We start from the raw sequence: 16,058 nt of genomic DNA, 5'->3' as shown, positions 1-16,058 counted from the left end.
CAAGTCTCCACATTTCTAGGAAAGAGAACACAGATGTTGACCTCATCTGGAGGTTAATAATTACATGTCTTCAGGTTCTCTAGAGAACTACATGCAAATGACTACTTGTTTATCTTTCACCTTACCTCAAAGTAGTTTCCTTCTCGTAATTTCATACACAGACATGCTGTGCTCAATCAAAGCGGTAGGTTCCTAACGGTTTTAGTGTCCTCGCGTCTTGGATTCGTTTACATGAGCAGTGCATTCCTCGGCTTTTATCCCTGGGAGTGTTTCTGTTCACACCGTCCCCACTTTCTCCACTGAGCCCTGGAAAGGAACCAGATCAGTGGCAGCAATATCATAAATACTTGAAAGGGGAAGCGACAGTATTTCCTTTTTCATGTAACTCTGGAATATAAATATGAGTTCTGATCATTGAGTCAAGACAAAACAGTGTTTTAACAATAAATGTGTTAGCCTGCCACCACTACAGCAAAGCAGACCTGAGGCACAAACCTGTAAAGATAAAAAGAAAGGTTATTTTGATTCAGTTATGGAGGGTCTGGTCCAAGATCACACGGCCCTGTTGGTGTGGGGGTGCTGCTGTTAATGGAGGCACTGAGAGGAAGAACTCAATTCCACAATGTCTTCTTGAAGACATTGCCCACAGTGACTGACCACCCAAAGCTTCCATTCTCTAAATTTCACCAGTCTAAGGACCAAGTCCTGGACACAGGGACCTTTGGAGACACTCAGTTCAAACTGTAACAATAAGACAGTTGACACTTTCTCTTTGCTTTTGGTTTCTAAGTATATTCCCCAATACAAGGAATGAAGTTGTTTAAAGAGTGGAGGAGAGGCATAACGAGGATGGAGGAAGAGCTTGAAGAGCAGAGAAAGGGAGGAAGATGGGGTCAGGAAGCCTTTGAGCATGTGGTCCCAGTAGGCATCTCCGGGAGTGGTGCACAGGACAGTATCCTGGCATGGCAGACCTGGTGACCGAGGGGTCTGAGCATCTCTTTAGTGGTACCCGTCCCCTGAACTAGTCTGGATACGTTCTACTGAACAGCCAGAGCTCTTCAGGGCTCTCAGACCTCAGAAAAGTCCCAGAAGAGAAAGTCTACCCTCTACAGAGTAAGAGACCTGATGGGGTACAGCTCTGTCCAAGTGGGGTCCATGAATTAGACAGTCATGTGGTTTGATGGGACTAGCCCCTGGCCTGGTTCTGTTAGATTCCTACGAGTAGCCTTTCATCACTGAGACTCTGGGCCGACCGTGGCCTGGGATGTGAAGGCAGAGGAGCAGACAGTCCACCATGCTGCTTAGTTGTTCTGTAGTTTCAAGACTCTCTAGACGATGTTTACTGAGCCCATCTGGAGCAAGGGGACAAGCCAAGAGATCTGAGGCAGTGTCATTTGCATCTGAATCTGTCCTGGAAACCCATTTGACTCTGAGTACCAACCACTTGGAAGAAGGCAGTAAAATGTGCACCATTAGTTTTAGGTCTGTGTTCATTCTGAGGTTGGCCTTCTGAGGTTCTGCTCAACAGACCCTTGTTCCCTTGGTTTAAAGGAAATAGGGCACACACTGTTATTTCTTGGTTTGAGTTTCTCCCCAGCAGTTTCATCTGTCCAGCAGGCCAGAAGACGTTGTAATGGTGTCCTCAGTGGCAAGTTTTGCTTGGGTTGCCTGATTTTTAGTCCTTGTGACAGCCATCTGGGAGGGTGTGTATGGTATCGATTAATATGTTCAATGAGTGTCAGAAATCATTCGCTGAGTGCAAACTCTTTGTAAGGTACTTTTTTACACTGCTTGCATGATACCCTGAGTGTTGAACCGTTCTAACTGTACTGCTAAGAACATCCGGTCAGAAGGGTTGACACATGCAGCAGGCAGCAAAGTCTAGGACATGTCTAGGACATGTGGGCTGAAAGTTCATGCTGCACCACAATTTCTGTCAGATGTGACAAGTGGACACCAGGGGGAAATACCTAGGGCATTGGGGAAACTGAAAATCCGGAGATGACAGATGGGTGTGTCCACAAATTTGCTTGTTCCTCAACAGCTAAGCATTTTACCCAAAATGTCTAGCCAACTAAGTCCTTGAGAAATGTTTAAGCCTAATAGAGAGATGTCTTAGCAAGGCATGATGTCAAGCAATCCATCTTAAGAAAATAAACATATGCACTGAGATATATATTGGAAGACAATTCTAATCTATAATAAGAACAAAAAGCAGGGGGGCAGGGGGCAGCGTGGGAGAGTTCTTCGTTCTTGATGCCTTGTAAGCTCTGAAGCAGCGAAGACGCATGATGACATGGTAAAGTGTCTCTGATGTAATGTGAGGCTGGACAGCCCGGCCTGAGTGTGTGTGCAGTCTGCTTACAATTCTGTCAGGGTTTCTATCTATAAATATCATATTCACAGGAATGTTGTCACAGCGAGTCTGTGAACTGTCGGTGATTAGCAGAGTTTATCTCCCCTTTGTTCCTTACTGTACTTTTCCACTTTGATAGGCGAATCACGTCATTTCTATATAAAGCTAACATGTATTTGTCTTTAGTCATTATCTTTATGCATATGTATGTATTTGGATATATGTGTGCATATTGCTACTGTACAGGTATGTTCATATGTTCATGTGCAAACGTGACTGTATATTTTGGTATCACAATTCTTGAGTTCAAGCAACCCTTGTTTTATTTAATAAGAGTTCTAAAGCCCAATAACAGTGATCCTGGCCACTTGGGAATGACAGAGACGCTGTAAAGTACTTTCTGTAACTGAACAGGTAAGAGTAAATCGAATATTTTTAAGAGCAATGACTTACTTGAATACTTTTCACCACAGTACTTCCTCAGAATTGTTTTGTTTTATTAAGAGCTGTTATTGTTTGTTATTATGAGCTGTTAATCCCGTGCCATGTCTGTAACTGAATGTTTATCACAGGCCCACACTCACAGAACACCTCACGTAGCTTAGAGTGCTCTCTGTCCTTTGTCCCAGGCAGCTCTAGGGGCCACAAAGGTAAGGGAGCCTTGTTTTGATTTGTCTTTGGGTCACTAACAGGTTTTTTTCCTAAGTAGCTTTCAGTTTAATTTGATATGACTTGGTGTTAAAATATAAAAATCAGTTTTGTCAAAATAGCAGAGTTTATGCATCTCAGATGAGGTAAATACACAGATAAGTAAAACAAAATCCATTCATCCACATAAGCTTGTCGGCTGAAGTAAAACCAGTGCAGGGCAGTCTCAGCCAGTGAGACCCTTTCAGAGGAAGCTGAAGTTAACATTCAAGCAGGGCTGTGTATTCCTCTGGTGGAAGAGCCACCGTGACCATTGCCATTGAATCCTGTGCTTCTGCTTCAGTTCTCAGAGACAAACTTAAAGCTCCAGAAGACTCAATTAAATTCAGTTCTTTTTTACTAAAATTAGTTTAGCCCATCATATTCATCCTGAAACTTCAAGTCATGGGGTAGTCCCCCATTCCTCTGTTTGTGGGTATTTGAAACATCTCAGCTCTAAAGTCTTGGAGCCTCTCTGACAAGAAGGATTCAAAGAGCTGAGGAACAGCTAGTTAGCTGGTGTAGGAAAAAAGGCCAACTAGAGCAGAGAGCCCTAGGTTCAAACCCTGGACCCAGGACTGGCTATCCTCCAGAATGCTTCTGATGAGGCTGGGGTGACACCAGCTCCCTTGAGGCAGCTTTCCTCTGCCTGCTCCGGCATGACCGTTCTACCTTTGTCTCTCTCGGCCCTGCAGTCTCAGAATAATAGTCACTGCTCAGACCTCAGTGTAGGGTTCCCTGAGTGTCCCATGCATGCCCTTCCCAGAGCTCCTCTGGTCCTGATTGCATCCAGCCTCAAGATCTTTTGATCTAGGGGTGATTTAAACAGAGACTACGAATAAAGACAACTGAGGCTCCCAAAGCCTTTGCTTTGGCTGCCATCACTGCTGCAGGTCCTGTGCAGTGCTAGGAAGAGTGGGCACCAGCCTGTGTGCCCCCAGGGACCAGGCCGTCTACTTAGGGACATCTTGCAGTGTAGACAGCTGGTGAGGGGGGACAGGGAGGCACAGAGCTTCGAGTGTCCTGTTTTCTATTTTTATAAGGTGAGCTGCTGGCAGGGTTTTAGCTGCCAAAGTCGGAAGATCTTTGAATTCAGTAACAGGATTCCTTAGGTTCCAGCCAGCAGCAGCAAGGTCTATTACAGGAAGCTGTGGTAAGAATCTATGCCAAGACTGAGAGGCCGAAAAGACCCCCACACTGTTCACCTGCTGGGGACCATGAAGACAGAAAGCCAGGCATCCCAGATTACAGCCTGGGGCCACGGAGCAGACGTGCCCCAATACCCTCTTCCTAAACACCTTCCTTTAGGTCTGTAGAGAAAGGGGCTTTTGTTTCTTCCTCTATATGGTGAATGTATAAGAAATGACAGCACAATGGAACATTTTATCCTCATCAGGGCCCTCACAGCAGTGTGTGTAGTGGGCCAATACAGCAAAAAAAGCACCCCCATCCCTATCCCCCTCAAAAAGTTTTATTCTGTTGACGTAATTGTGCCTGGTCTCTTTCACATTACTGTTTTGTTTTTAAAGCAATTGAATATTTGGTTTGTTTGTTTGTGATGCTTTCCCATTGCATCTTAACCAGTTGAGGTCTGCTTTCTAAGAATTGGGAGTACTGGTGAACAGGTATTTAGAGCCCTCCCCATCTCTCTACTAAGTTCCCTCCAGGCTTTCAGCTGGCGAAACTCACCCGTCCAGGTCTGTGGACAAAGACCACTGCGAGATTTTCAAAGAGGCAACCTAAGAACCAGTGTCAAACCGACACTGCGAATGCAGTGTCACGGAATCCCACTTCACAGATGGAGAAGCTGAGGCTCAGAAAGGTCGGGTAACTTGTGGAGGGAGTTGTGGCTCCCTCTGATTCTAGAATTGCTGCTTAGAACCAGCCCTAACTGTCATGCCAAAACTTCTTACCATTGCCAAAGTTGTATACATGGAGCATCAGGCTCTGTGTGTCCCCCTCGTTGTCAAATAGTGCTTCAGGGTTCAGATGAGGAAGGTGAGGCTAAGGAAGCTACCTAGATGTCAGGATAGAATTATGTCTCTCCAGCCCCTTCCAGGATTGCACAGAATCATGTGTGCCCTGGACAGTTCTCCCATGGAAAATAGCTGCCAGATTATGGCTCTCACCCTGCTGAAATATGAGTTGCGGGGGGCCCAGAACTTGCTCTTATTGAGAGAACCTTCTGTGTCCACCCTGAGTAAGAAATAAGAGCGTTCAGTGTGCCTAAGAGGCCCAGGCTGCTCCCAGGAGCTCTTGGCCCAGGCTCTTGCACAGACCTATGAAATATACAACCCTTACTTGATTCCTTAATGAGCCCCAGCACAGCTCAGAGGTCTGCTAAAGGGACATATGACAGTGTGGCACAAAATGCTTCACCTAGAACCCTCCTTTAAAAGATTCCGTGGAGGGAGCATGGAGCTGCACACAGCATTAGCTTTGTGCCTTATATACTTGCCACAAAACGTCCCTTCTGTAGCTTCCAGCCTTTCCCCAGATCAACACTGCTGGTGTGTGTAATGGTTTTTCCAGAGTTCTGTCTTGGAGCTTGTTTGGCTTGCGGGCAGCAAGCCCTGTGGAGTTTGGAGAAATAGCCAAAGAATGGTGTGTCAGTTAGAGTCTATAACGGGAGATGTGTACTTTTCTGTCTGTTCTCTGTCACAGGCTTTGGGGTTCAGGGTGGGAGGCAAGCCTTAGCTTTTTGCCCATCACGTACTGCCCCGTCCTGCCAGCCTGGCTTTTTGCAGGAATCTCAAAGCAGTGGAGATAAACCTGTGACAGAGTACGTGTTAGTTTGTACTGCCCAGACTATATATAGATCAGGGAGAGAGGTTGGCTGTGGAGCGTTTGAGGGAAAAAGAAAGAGTTTAAAGAAAAATGCAGTGGGCTGAAAACAGACTTTGAAGCGTGGAGCCACGGCTGATCTGGGCAGGAAGAGTGGCGAGTAGACTTGGGGAGACATGAGACACATACTTCACCGCCACATAACTTTCCTGGAGGAGACACTGTTTGCTGTAACCACATAAATGTTTCAAAGCTTAGGAAAGGAAGAGCATTAGAAGACCAGTCTGAGGCGTGGAGAGCTTCACTGACTTAGGAGGCCCTGTACACTGCAAACCAGAATATCAAATGCATTTGTACTTTCCAAATTTCTGTTTCTTTTATGTTAAGGCATTTTAGAAAGAATGTTCTTGCCTAGAGACCACAGACATATTTTCTTGATTTGAATTAAGTGTTAGTTCCTAGACGGAGTCAGTCATGTGAGCTGTGTGTAGGCATCTGCTCTGCTGGTCAAGGCAAACTTTCACTGAGGCATAAATTCCAGAAGAGGGAGGAGTATTTTTCTTTAAAAGTGAAAGAGGGTTTGAAAGCAAACCCTAAGATTTTTCTGAGTCAGGGAGTGGCAGGAGTAGAGAGGCCCTTTGGATTCCCCTAGCTTCTCTTGCGTAGAGAAGGACCCTTCCTGAAACCCCTGAAGCATCTCTACCCCAACTTTTGAGTTCAAAGACCAGAGAAGTATGACCTTCCTCTCCCCAGCCTCGTGCTGCCTTGCGCTGAGCAGTAGTGGTCCTTTCTACAAGAGGATGTGCACATAGGTCCTATGCCCAGTGCCATAGCACCCTCCCTAGTGCTGGCTTGACTCCCTTCCATGCAGCCATCCTTCCAAGCATCTGAACTGGGGAAGGGAGCAGAGACCTGTGCCCCTGGAGGTAGTTTATCAGGACATCAACAGGCAGCTGATGGCAGCAGTTGGGGACAAAGATTAATGGAAAGTTGGTCAGAACCCAGAGAACACTCCAGTCTGAGCAGCCTGCTAGGGTTTCCCCACCCAGGGAGTTTTGCAGCCAGTCATGCTGCGTGTCATTGCTGGTGTCACCATTGTCATCAGCCTCAGCCCCAGGTCCCCCTACAGACAAGTGGGAGAAGAGAGCCCAGAGGCAGTTACACCAGTGCTAGCAAGGGCATGAGCAGGCTGTTGAAGTGATTGATTCCTACCTCAGGGGTGAGAAGATGGCAGGCAGGCAGGCAGGCAGGCAGGCAGGCAGGCAGGCAGGCAGGCAGGCAAAGGCAGCCTTGATTGAAGCAGAGCTGCCTAGGATTGCAACTCTTGCTCAACCGTGAGCCCAGCCTCTCAGGGAAGGTAGGAACACGAGGAGCAGCCTGCCAGGCAGGAGGCAGTCACAATTAAGAACGCCACCATGGCCCTCTGACTGCCTTTTCCATGCTGCTGAGGTGAGGTCTTTGGTAGAGCTTTGTCGTTGGTGGTGGTGATAGGGCTCGTATAGTTGTTTTTGTTCGTTTAAATACATCTCCTAAAGACTGCATCCCCATCAACTGGAAAAGGTAGAATGTTTTTTAGCCTCCCAAGATTTGTATTCCCTTTCCCTAGGATGGATTTGAATAGGACCTGGAAACTATGGCTTGTTTTCAGTCTTGTAGAAGAAGGCCAAACCATTTCATGACTGGATTCTTCCATGCCCCCTTTCACCAGTCTAAACATCAGCATATCCCTAATTCATTTACCTCAGCTTGCTCCTGTCCCTCAGGAGCTGTGAAGGGTGTAGAGCTAGGAGGAGCTGTAGACCCTGTGGGCTCTGGAGATAGAGAGGAACGAGTTACCACAATTTAGGGTAGAAGGAGGGTCAACTCAGACATTTGCTGAGTTTGTTAAGTCTAAACGTCCAACCTGGAACCACCTGTAGTGTTTAGTGAGTTCTGTTACTCCCTAAGCTAGACTGGTGGCTTGGCTGTGTTCTGTCTGTGCCTATGAGGTTCCCTGATTCCTCCAAAGAGAGGAAAGGGAATCCCATAGCCCTTGGCCTACATCTGTGGAGCCAGAATTCCCACTTGTCCATGTGTTGAGACACTCATGTCTTTACTTTTGTTTTATCTTGTTTGTTTTTCTTTCATGTAAATGCAAAGTTGCTTCATATGTACTTGTCCCGTTTGTGTGTTGCAGGATGTCAAAGTCTTTAGTGAAGATGGGACAAGCAAAGTGGTGGAGATTCTAACCGACATGACTGCCAGGGACCTGTGCCAGCTGCTGGTTTACAAAAGTCACTGTGTGGATGATAACAGCTGGACTCTGGTGGAGCATCACCCACAACTGGGACTAGGTAGGGGACTGCTTTTCTAGCTTGGGAACATCACCTGGGACTTCAGTATGTGACCAAATGGGTATGCCACAGCCAAGAGTGAATGTGTCACTGTTTCCTGCCACAGTGGCTGGTGGTCAATAGTTGTTCTTCACTCCTTCTGGCCCCTTCCTTTTTCCTAAATTTCACTTTTCTTCCTTCCAAGTCCTCTCCCTCTGATACTCTGAGAATTTCTCCGAGTTCTCAGAGCAGTAACTTCCCGGAGGCTTAGCCTGGGTTGTAGGTCTTCTATGACTTGGTTCTTCTCAGATGTCTAGACCCCTGAGGGGACTTGCTGCCCACATGTGTGTTAGAACCTATCGTCCACTGGATTACAGCTGCCCAAATCAGAGAGCAGCTCACTGTGACAAAGGAAGGAGGAGGCATGAGTCCTCTGCGGTAGGGACAGGGAGTTGGGATAATATTACAGAGGCGTCTCATAGGCGTATAATGCCTACATAGCGTCTTTGTGAGGAGGAGCCTGTACTGTGTGTGCACAGGCACATATATGTCTGTATCTTGTCTGTGGAACGAGAGTGTATTTTAGAACTCAGTTGGTTCATCTCAGGTAAAGAAGCTTTCAGACTTTTGCTTAAAATCTTATTTGCATGAAGTCTGAAGCCTGCAAAATCATGAGCAGGTATTTAAAAACAGAATTTTCACTCAATTAAGCTATAATTTCCCCATGCCTTCCATGTCTTAAAAGAGAGATACCAAATTTCACAGTTTTAATTTCTTCTTATAACCCTTTTGAAAGATTAGTAAAGTGGAGTGCAACCTCTTGTCTTAGAATATTCACTGAAACGGTTGGCACTCTTCCAGCAGATAGTATAGTTTTTAAGCACAGATAATGCGATGTGAGCTTGAGTCGCGATTTCCCGCCTCTCTTTGGACTTGCAGATTCCTGTAATGTTTGCTGCAAGCACCCAGAACTCTAGTGCATTGTCTCAGCTACTCTCCCCATTACTACAACAGAAAGGCTTATGGAACGGGGTTTTGGGGTGGGAGAGGATTGAGTCCAGGATAGAACAGGCCTTGGCAGCAGAGTTACAGTTCATCTGTAGAGGAGAGGCAGAGAGGACGGCTGCCAGGCTGCCTTGCTTAGTCCTTTGAGCTCTGAACCCTTGTGCTGCCCACATTCATTGGGAGCTCTCCATATAGGCTGTGGGTCTCCTCCTTCTGGCCCAAACGCCTCTGGAAAGCCCTTCACACATTGTGCCCTAAGGCATGTTTCTTAAATGACTCTAAGTACAGTCATACCGACATGAGCCATCACACTCCTCTCTCCCATCTACTACCTATCCTCCCTTCTGTCATAGTCCTTCACTGCTCCATAATGACGGACTATGGGGGTCAATTGTTCCCACAGAGATGACCGACTCCTGTCAGACCGCAAGTGGACTGTATAGTGCTCTACGGCAGGCATTAGCAATCTCTGTTGACACACACATCACTTAAAAACTAAGCAGTAGTGAGAAGCCAGAAGAAACAGAGGGGGTGAGGACTGTGGGGAAGACTGCAGGGATGAGTCTGTCTAGTCGAACTATACTGTCCCAGGTATTTGTGTTCAGTCTGTGGGTAGAATGGCGTGCACTGAGAAAATCCATACAGATCCACACAGGGTTCTTAATGCACAGGGACGGCCTGGAAACTGCACTCAGTTTTTCTGGTCAGAGCCGTCATGTGGAGTCACCACACAGTACATAAACTAGTGCTAAAGCTCTGGGAAGAACTAGAGCGCTTTACTGTAAGGAAGTCGAAGAGAGGACACGGTATATACAGCCTCCCAATGGCGATATTTCTGTGTCCCTTTCTTTGTTCTTTTCTCAGTCACTTTAGAAGTACACTAGTGTACTTTAAAATGAATAGTATATTATTTTAAAATCAAATTAAAATGGGGAAAATGTAAAAGAAAGAATAAATGAAATTATTTTAAAGGAAACAGAAACCTTTGAGTTAAAATTTGGGTCTCATTTCACAAAAAGAAATTAATGAGCCTCACAAGGCCAGAATCTAGAAGAACTGGATGTGTGCTCAGACATTGTTTCCCTTGGGTGTTCTTTCCACACCGGTTCCTCTCTTGTTACAGACAGTAAAACACACTTACCGCTTGGGCTAGATCTTGGAAAGCAACCCCAATACAAGCTCCATTTCTGCCCTCCAATTCCCTCCATGTAAGGGGGGGGGGGGTTGTGTGTGCAAGTGTGCACGTTCGTGTATGGTGGTGGTGGGTGTTGATTCAACCTATCATTTAATTAAAACAAAACACAAAAAAAGTACATAGCTAATTAGCTCTTTTAAAGGAAATCCTGTTTCTGCCACAGTTACACAGCAGTCTCTTGTCAGGGTCCTGTGAGTAGAGAGACGTGGCGCTCTGGCTCTGTGGTTCCTCTCAGAAAGCCCTCCTCAGAGTCAGCTGCCCTGCTGCTGAGGGCTGAACCACAGACTGTGGGAGGCTCTTTGTAATGGCTGTTGCTCTAGGGTGAGTTTCTGGGTCTTGGCCTGAAGCGTGGGGCCTCACCTATGTTCAGCGTGGACCCACCCTGCCTCACATTCCTGGGAATCACTGTCTCCAGGGAAATAACTCTCTTAGGCAAGTCTATATTGAGCCTTCTTATTAGGGAGGAGGACACGCAGGGAAACAGTGGTACAATTTACAAGTCTTTCAGACAAATTCTAAAACAGATTATGACCCAAAACTGTGACAAATGGGAGCACAAAGATAGCATTCTGATAGTTTTAGTTCATAGGTGACCTCAAATTAAGGTCTTCAAAACAATTCCTATGCTGATTTTAGCAGCTGGTCTACTGGAAACTTCACCAGAAGTTAATTCTTTAAGTAGACAGAGTTGCAGAGATGCTCTGTGTGAGCCAGCGCCCTTTCTGCTACAAGAGTCTATGGTCATGGAGTGGACTGATGGAGAAGCGGTAACAGCCTCCTGAAAGTGGGAATAGTCAGTAATAAATCCACGCCTAGAGATATTCCACCAATGCAGCCTGAGGCCACCAGCTATGGAGTCTTGAACAAGGGCTCAGCAGGGTTTCTCCACTGTTTCCCAGCTTCCTGGGGAAGGAAACTGGAGTTAAAGCTGCAGCTGGTTTGCACGAGGAGCCCTCAGTGAGGCCCCTCTGGGGTCAACTGACTAGCGGGGGAGGGAGGAGGGGCGCATGATCCTTTAGGGCCGCATGGGCTAGCTTAGCAGTCACTGGTTACCTGAAACCGCAGTGGGGCCCAGTTTCCCCTGCCTCTTTCCCCAGGCACCAAGCCCTCCCCTCTGTGTACGTGCAGTATGTGTGCAGCTCCCCCGGCCTCTCCCAGGCAGCTGCTGTTAGGGAGCAGAGCTGTACAGACCACAGCGTTGGTCTTAGCTGGGAAGCTCCCCACAGGGTCCCTGTGCCTCCTTCCGCAGATTCTTTGGAAAGCACAACACTTACTGATTTAGAGCTAGCCACTGCACTCTTACTGGGGTGGCTGCTACCTCTCTGCTTTACTGTTTGTGAAATGGTGAAAATATTTTATTCTGTAAAGCAACCACCTACAGGTTATTGGGTCGTTGAGTTCTGTTCTAAGTTTGTTTAGAATATTTTCTCTGAGTAAAGCCCCTGATGGAATTCGCTGATGTGTTTTTGGACGAGAAAGTCTGTTTAAAATGAATGAACTTAAGCCTGGCTGTTTTCTTAAACCATGCATCAGTTTTTAGTCAATGTATGTGGTTGTTCGCATGCGTCTTGAGGAAATATAACCCTTGTATAAACACAAGCGTTCATGTGTTCCAGGGAGAATTCTCCCAGATAGAAATAAATGGAAACTATTCTAGGTTTGCCTCAAGCCTGGCTTTTCATGCCCTGTGAGAGTTGTAGCTGCCAACGGGGACAGATTCTGCTTTTAAATATGTTTCTGCCAAGATGTCCCCTTCTTGCAGTATCAAAATGGAGGCTAAAGCTATTTCTGCCCAACTGCTCTTGGTAATGGGAGCAGTGCCCCATAGCCACAGTTCTCCTTTGTGAACAGAAATTCTTTCTCCCAATTCTGAGACCCTTTAAAGTGGCCTTTCCTAACCGTCTCCCTTCCTTCGAAGGGAAGATTTTTCTAGAGATTCAGCCATGGCTGCATGAGAGGCAGACAGTGGGGACTCAGGATAGAGCGCCTGTGTTCACTGAAACTGTGAATGCCTGGCTGGCATCAGGTCACATGTGTAGCCTGGGGTGAACTTGTCAATAGTTTATCCTGTTGTTTGATGTGGTTAGTTCTGTGTCACTACCACCTCCACTATGGCTTTTCAGGAGCTTTGTGGGAGGACCTCTGATCTCCATTCCACAGAGAAAAGCACAGCTCGTCCAAACATGGTATTCGTGTCAGCAGGGAGCAGGCTGGGCCCTTCCTTCATGCTCTCTGTAAAAGCAGAGGTTCAGAGAAGGGACTAAGCAGCCATTCTAGATCATAACGTAGGGTGTTCTGAGAGGAGTGAGTCATCTACCTAGTGAAGGCAAGAGGCGAACAGTCCAGCTGGATCCTTCATCCCATGGCATGACCAGTGCTGACTAGCTAGGTCTGAATGAGGAGTACATCCCACTGCTTAGTATCTTGTCCACTGGTCTCCCGGTCTTACCACCTGTGTGCCCTGTGGTCCTACCTGCCCTGCCTCCTGCTGTCTATGCCTATGTTCCTTTGCCTTTAGTTTTGTAGTATAAGAGTAGAAATCATTTGTGACTCTCTCAATGTTGTGTCAAGAAATCCATGTAGGTACTAACCCAAACTTTGTGTTTTAGTGAATTTTCAGACCTCTTTTAGATACCTGTCAGAGAATTAAAGAGAGTTAAATTTAGTGTTCCTGACAGACTCATCTCAGTACTTAAAAACAGCTTTTGACCTTGTGAGATTGCCCTGAAGTCCCGTCACATCTTACATGTGATGCTTCTCCCTACAGAGAGGTGCCTGGAGGACCATGAGATCGTGGTCCAAGTGGAGAGCACCATGCCAAGTGAGAGTAAATTCTTATTCAGAAAGAACTATGCCAAGTATGAGTTCTTTAAGAACCCCGTGGTAAGTTTCCTGAAATCTTGGAATTTATACTTGGGTTGAATAAAACCTGATTATCAGATGATGAGCTGAGACTTACTGGGTACATGGGTTTAGGAAGTGGGACACTATTTAATTAAACAGAATGAGACTGTCATCTGAAATACAAGTGGATCATGATCATACGTGGAGAAGTTTTACTATTGTCAGACATGCGTCCCTAATACCCTTGCTTCTCCCTGTCTCTCAGAACTTCTTTCCGGATCAGATGGTCACTTGGTGCCAGCAGTCCAACGGTGGCCAGGCCCAGCTTCTGCAGGTACTAAGCAAAATTCTTGCTGCATTCATTCTTGCTGGAAGTTTGAAATAAGGAGCAGACTCCTGAAATGTTCCATCTTCTAAGGAAAGTAGCAGCCTTATGTCTACACTATAGTGGGAGCCATTTGCTTCTATGTCAACACCTACACAAATTCTACACAATATCAGTTGGGATTTTAAGAAGTTTTAAGGAAGAAAATTTTGCCTAACCTTCCGCGAAGTATTTTAATGATTCTGAAAATGTCACCTATATGTAGTAATAAGATACGTGCTGTCATTGTTTTATGTGCATACCGCCTAATGGTAAAAGTGTATTCCTTCACAGAATTTCCTGAACTCCAGCAGCTGCCCTGAGATCCAGGGGTTCTTGCAGGTGAAGGAGGTGGGACGCAAGTCTTGGAAGAAGCTGTATGTGTGCCTGCGCAGATCTGGCCTTTATTACTCCACCAAGGGGACTTCAAAGGTAAGTTTTAGAACTCCCCACCGCTCCCTGTACTAGGTGTTCTTGCTGTGGACTTGGGCTTAATTTTAAAAAAACCCTGAACCCCTTATGCTAGCGTTAACTAATTAATGAGCACTTTATATAAAACTGTACACGCAGGGACCCAGTGTACTGGTCTGTCAGAAATTGGATGGCATCACATACAGCAGCTCCTGTCCTCTAGGATGGTCGGCCCTGGATCCCGCCTGTGGGTTGAATGCAGCCCATCCTGATGGACTCGGTCCACGCAAGGGTGCATTTAGTTTTCATAATTTAGACTCTAGATCCAACCTGGCCATAGGATACGTGCTGGGTTGTTGTCCTGTATTCATAAAGCAAACTTTGGTTTTCACTCTACTGGAGCAAATTTTAAGAATTGCATAGTTCCTGTGAGACAACCGAGTCTATTACAGCAGAGCTGGCATCTGAGCTCACGCTGTTCAGAGTCCACGTCTTCCTTTAGGGCTGTGTGTGTGACCAGGGGAAAGGTGAGCTTTTAGCACTATAGATTTTTTTTTCCAGAAACTGTGACCTCACAGGTAACTTGACTGCTGTTTTGCAGGAACCCAGACACCTGCAGCTGCTGGCTGACCTGGAAGAAAGCAGCATCTTCTACCTGATTGCCGGAAAGAAGCAGTACAACGCGCCCAATGAACACGGAATGTGCATCAAGGTACTCCATGGATGCAGTCCATGGGCTGGGGCTGGGGCTGGGAGCCGTGCAAAGGAGTTTTCTCCTGGCCGGTATTTATTTGGTTGTGGATCCTTCTGCTCTAAACAGAAACTTTTTCTTTCCCTTTAACACTGGCCTCATTGTGTGCTTAGGATTTGATGTTTTTCTTTTGTATTAGCCCGGGAGCTTGGGGAAGGTAGACACATGCTCTGTGGATCACTGAGAGGACTCAGTGACTTAAGGCCAGGTAGCCGTTAGCCTCCGGCAGGGGCTCCAGCCACTGAGTGTACCACTGTTTGTGTGGGCTTCTGGTCATGATTGACCATGGTACTGCCTACCCCCTCTGTGTGTATATGAGAGCACTGGCACATGGATACAGATGTGTGCCTGTACAGAACACACAGCTGTGAATATACACTTAGGTGCAGACATGCAGGCTTACACGTACATGCACACGTACCACAGCCAAGACCATGTTCTTTCCCTCTTGGTGAGATTGTAGCAGTGTTGATCATCACAGTGGTGACCACTGTCTCCTGAACTCTTACGCATGAGTTGTTGTAAGTGTTTTATGGTCACTGTCTTATTAACCTTTGTGGATACTTGGGAGGTGGGAGCCTTTGAGTAGATGACCAGTGACTCGTTGTACTTGGATCTCCCCGTGGTGTGAGGTTTCTAAGATCTGAGGACAGCCTTCTCTAACATTGGGTGTATGAGTTCTCACTGTTTCACTCACTGGTCGGCTCCTCGTTTCTCCTGTAGCCAAACAAAGCGAAGGTCGAGATGAAGGAGCTGCGTCTGCTCTGTGCCGAAGATGAGCAGATCCGTACCTGCTGGATGACAGCCTTCAGACTGCTCAAGGTACATGGCTCAAGGCTATATATCCCTGCCCAAAAATGCTATGGCGTTTCTACCAAATGTGATTTATCAACTGTAGTTGTCTATCCTTCTACTACGTAAGGTCTCAGACCATGTAAGGGTAGAACCAGGTTTTCCAACTTGAGCACTATAAGTGTTGATGGAAACTGATGCTCTTTTGGCTAAAGACAGAGCTCTATGCATTGTAGCTCTCTCCTACGAGATGCCCCCAATCAGTGGAGACAGCCAAAAATGCCGGTAGATGTTTCCAAATGTCCTCTGAGCATCAAGGGGTAAGGAATTTCCCCTGCAGTAGACAACTCTAAGTTCTAAGCCTGTTCAAAGTCTGTCATCAAAGTGACAGGATGTAAGCCGAGCATGAAAGGAATACTTTGTATGTGTTAAAATACTGAGATTTCTAGGTGTGGTACACATGCCTAAGATCCCAGCAGTTAGAGGTGGAGGGAGGTAGGAAGATTGTTGAGTTTGAGGCCAGCTTAGACTTTAGACAGAAATCCTTTCATTTAAAA

General features: G+C 46.4%; 1 protein-coding gene across 2 annotated transcripts in view; it reads left to right on the top strand.

The window, feature by feature from the left end:
* The window catches only part of Grb10 (growth factor receptor bound protein 10), a 105,339-nt gene that overhangs the window by 76,722 nt on the left and 12,559 nt on the right, over positions 1 to 16,058 (top strand). For both annotated transcript variants that reach the window (XM_032917145.1, XM_032917144.1), the window contains exons 5-11: positions 4,701 to 4,865; positions 8,004 to 8,160; positions 13,107 to 13,222; positions 13,449 to 13,517; positions 13,842 to 13,979; positions 14,560 to 14,670; positions 15,433 to 15,531. In XM_032917145.1, the coding sequence (XP_032773036.1) occupies positions 4,701 to 4,865; positions 8,004 to 8,160; positions 13,107 to 13,222; positions 13,449 to 13,517; positions 13,842 to 13,979; positions 14,560 to 14,670; positions 15,433 to 15,531 (855 nt within the window). The remainder of the gene's footprint in view (positions 1 to 4,700; positions 4,866 to 8,003; positions 8,161 to 13,106; positions 13,223 to 13,448; positions 13,518 to 13,841; positions 13,980 to 14,559; positions 14,671 to 15,432; positions 15,532 to 16,058) is intronic.

The sequence above is a fragment of the Rattus rattus genome, chromosome 11, assembly GCF_011064425.1.
Source record: "Rattus rattus isolate New Zealand chromosome 11, Rrattus_CSIRO_v1, whole genome shotgun sequence".
NCBI lineage: Eukaryota > Metazoa > Chordata > Mammalia > Rodentia > Muridae > Rattus > Rattus rattus.
Note: the sequence above shows the minus strand (reverse complement) of the source record. Positions and strands in the feature narration are given on the sequence as shown.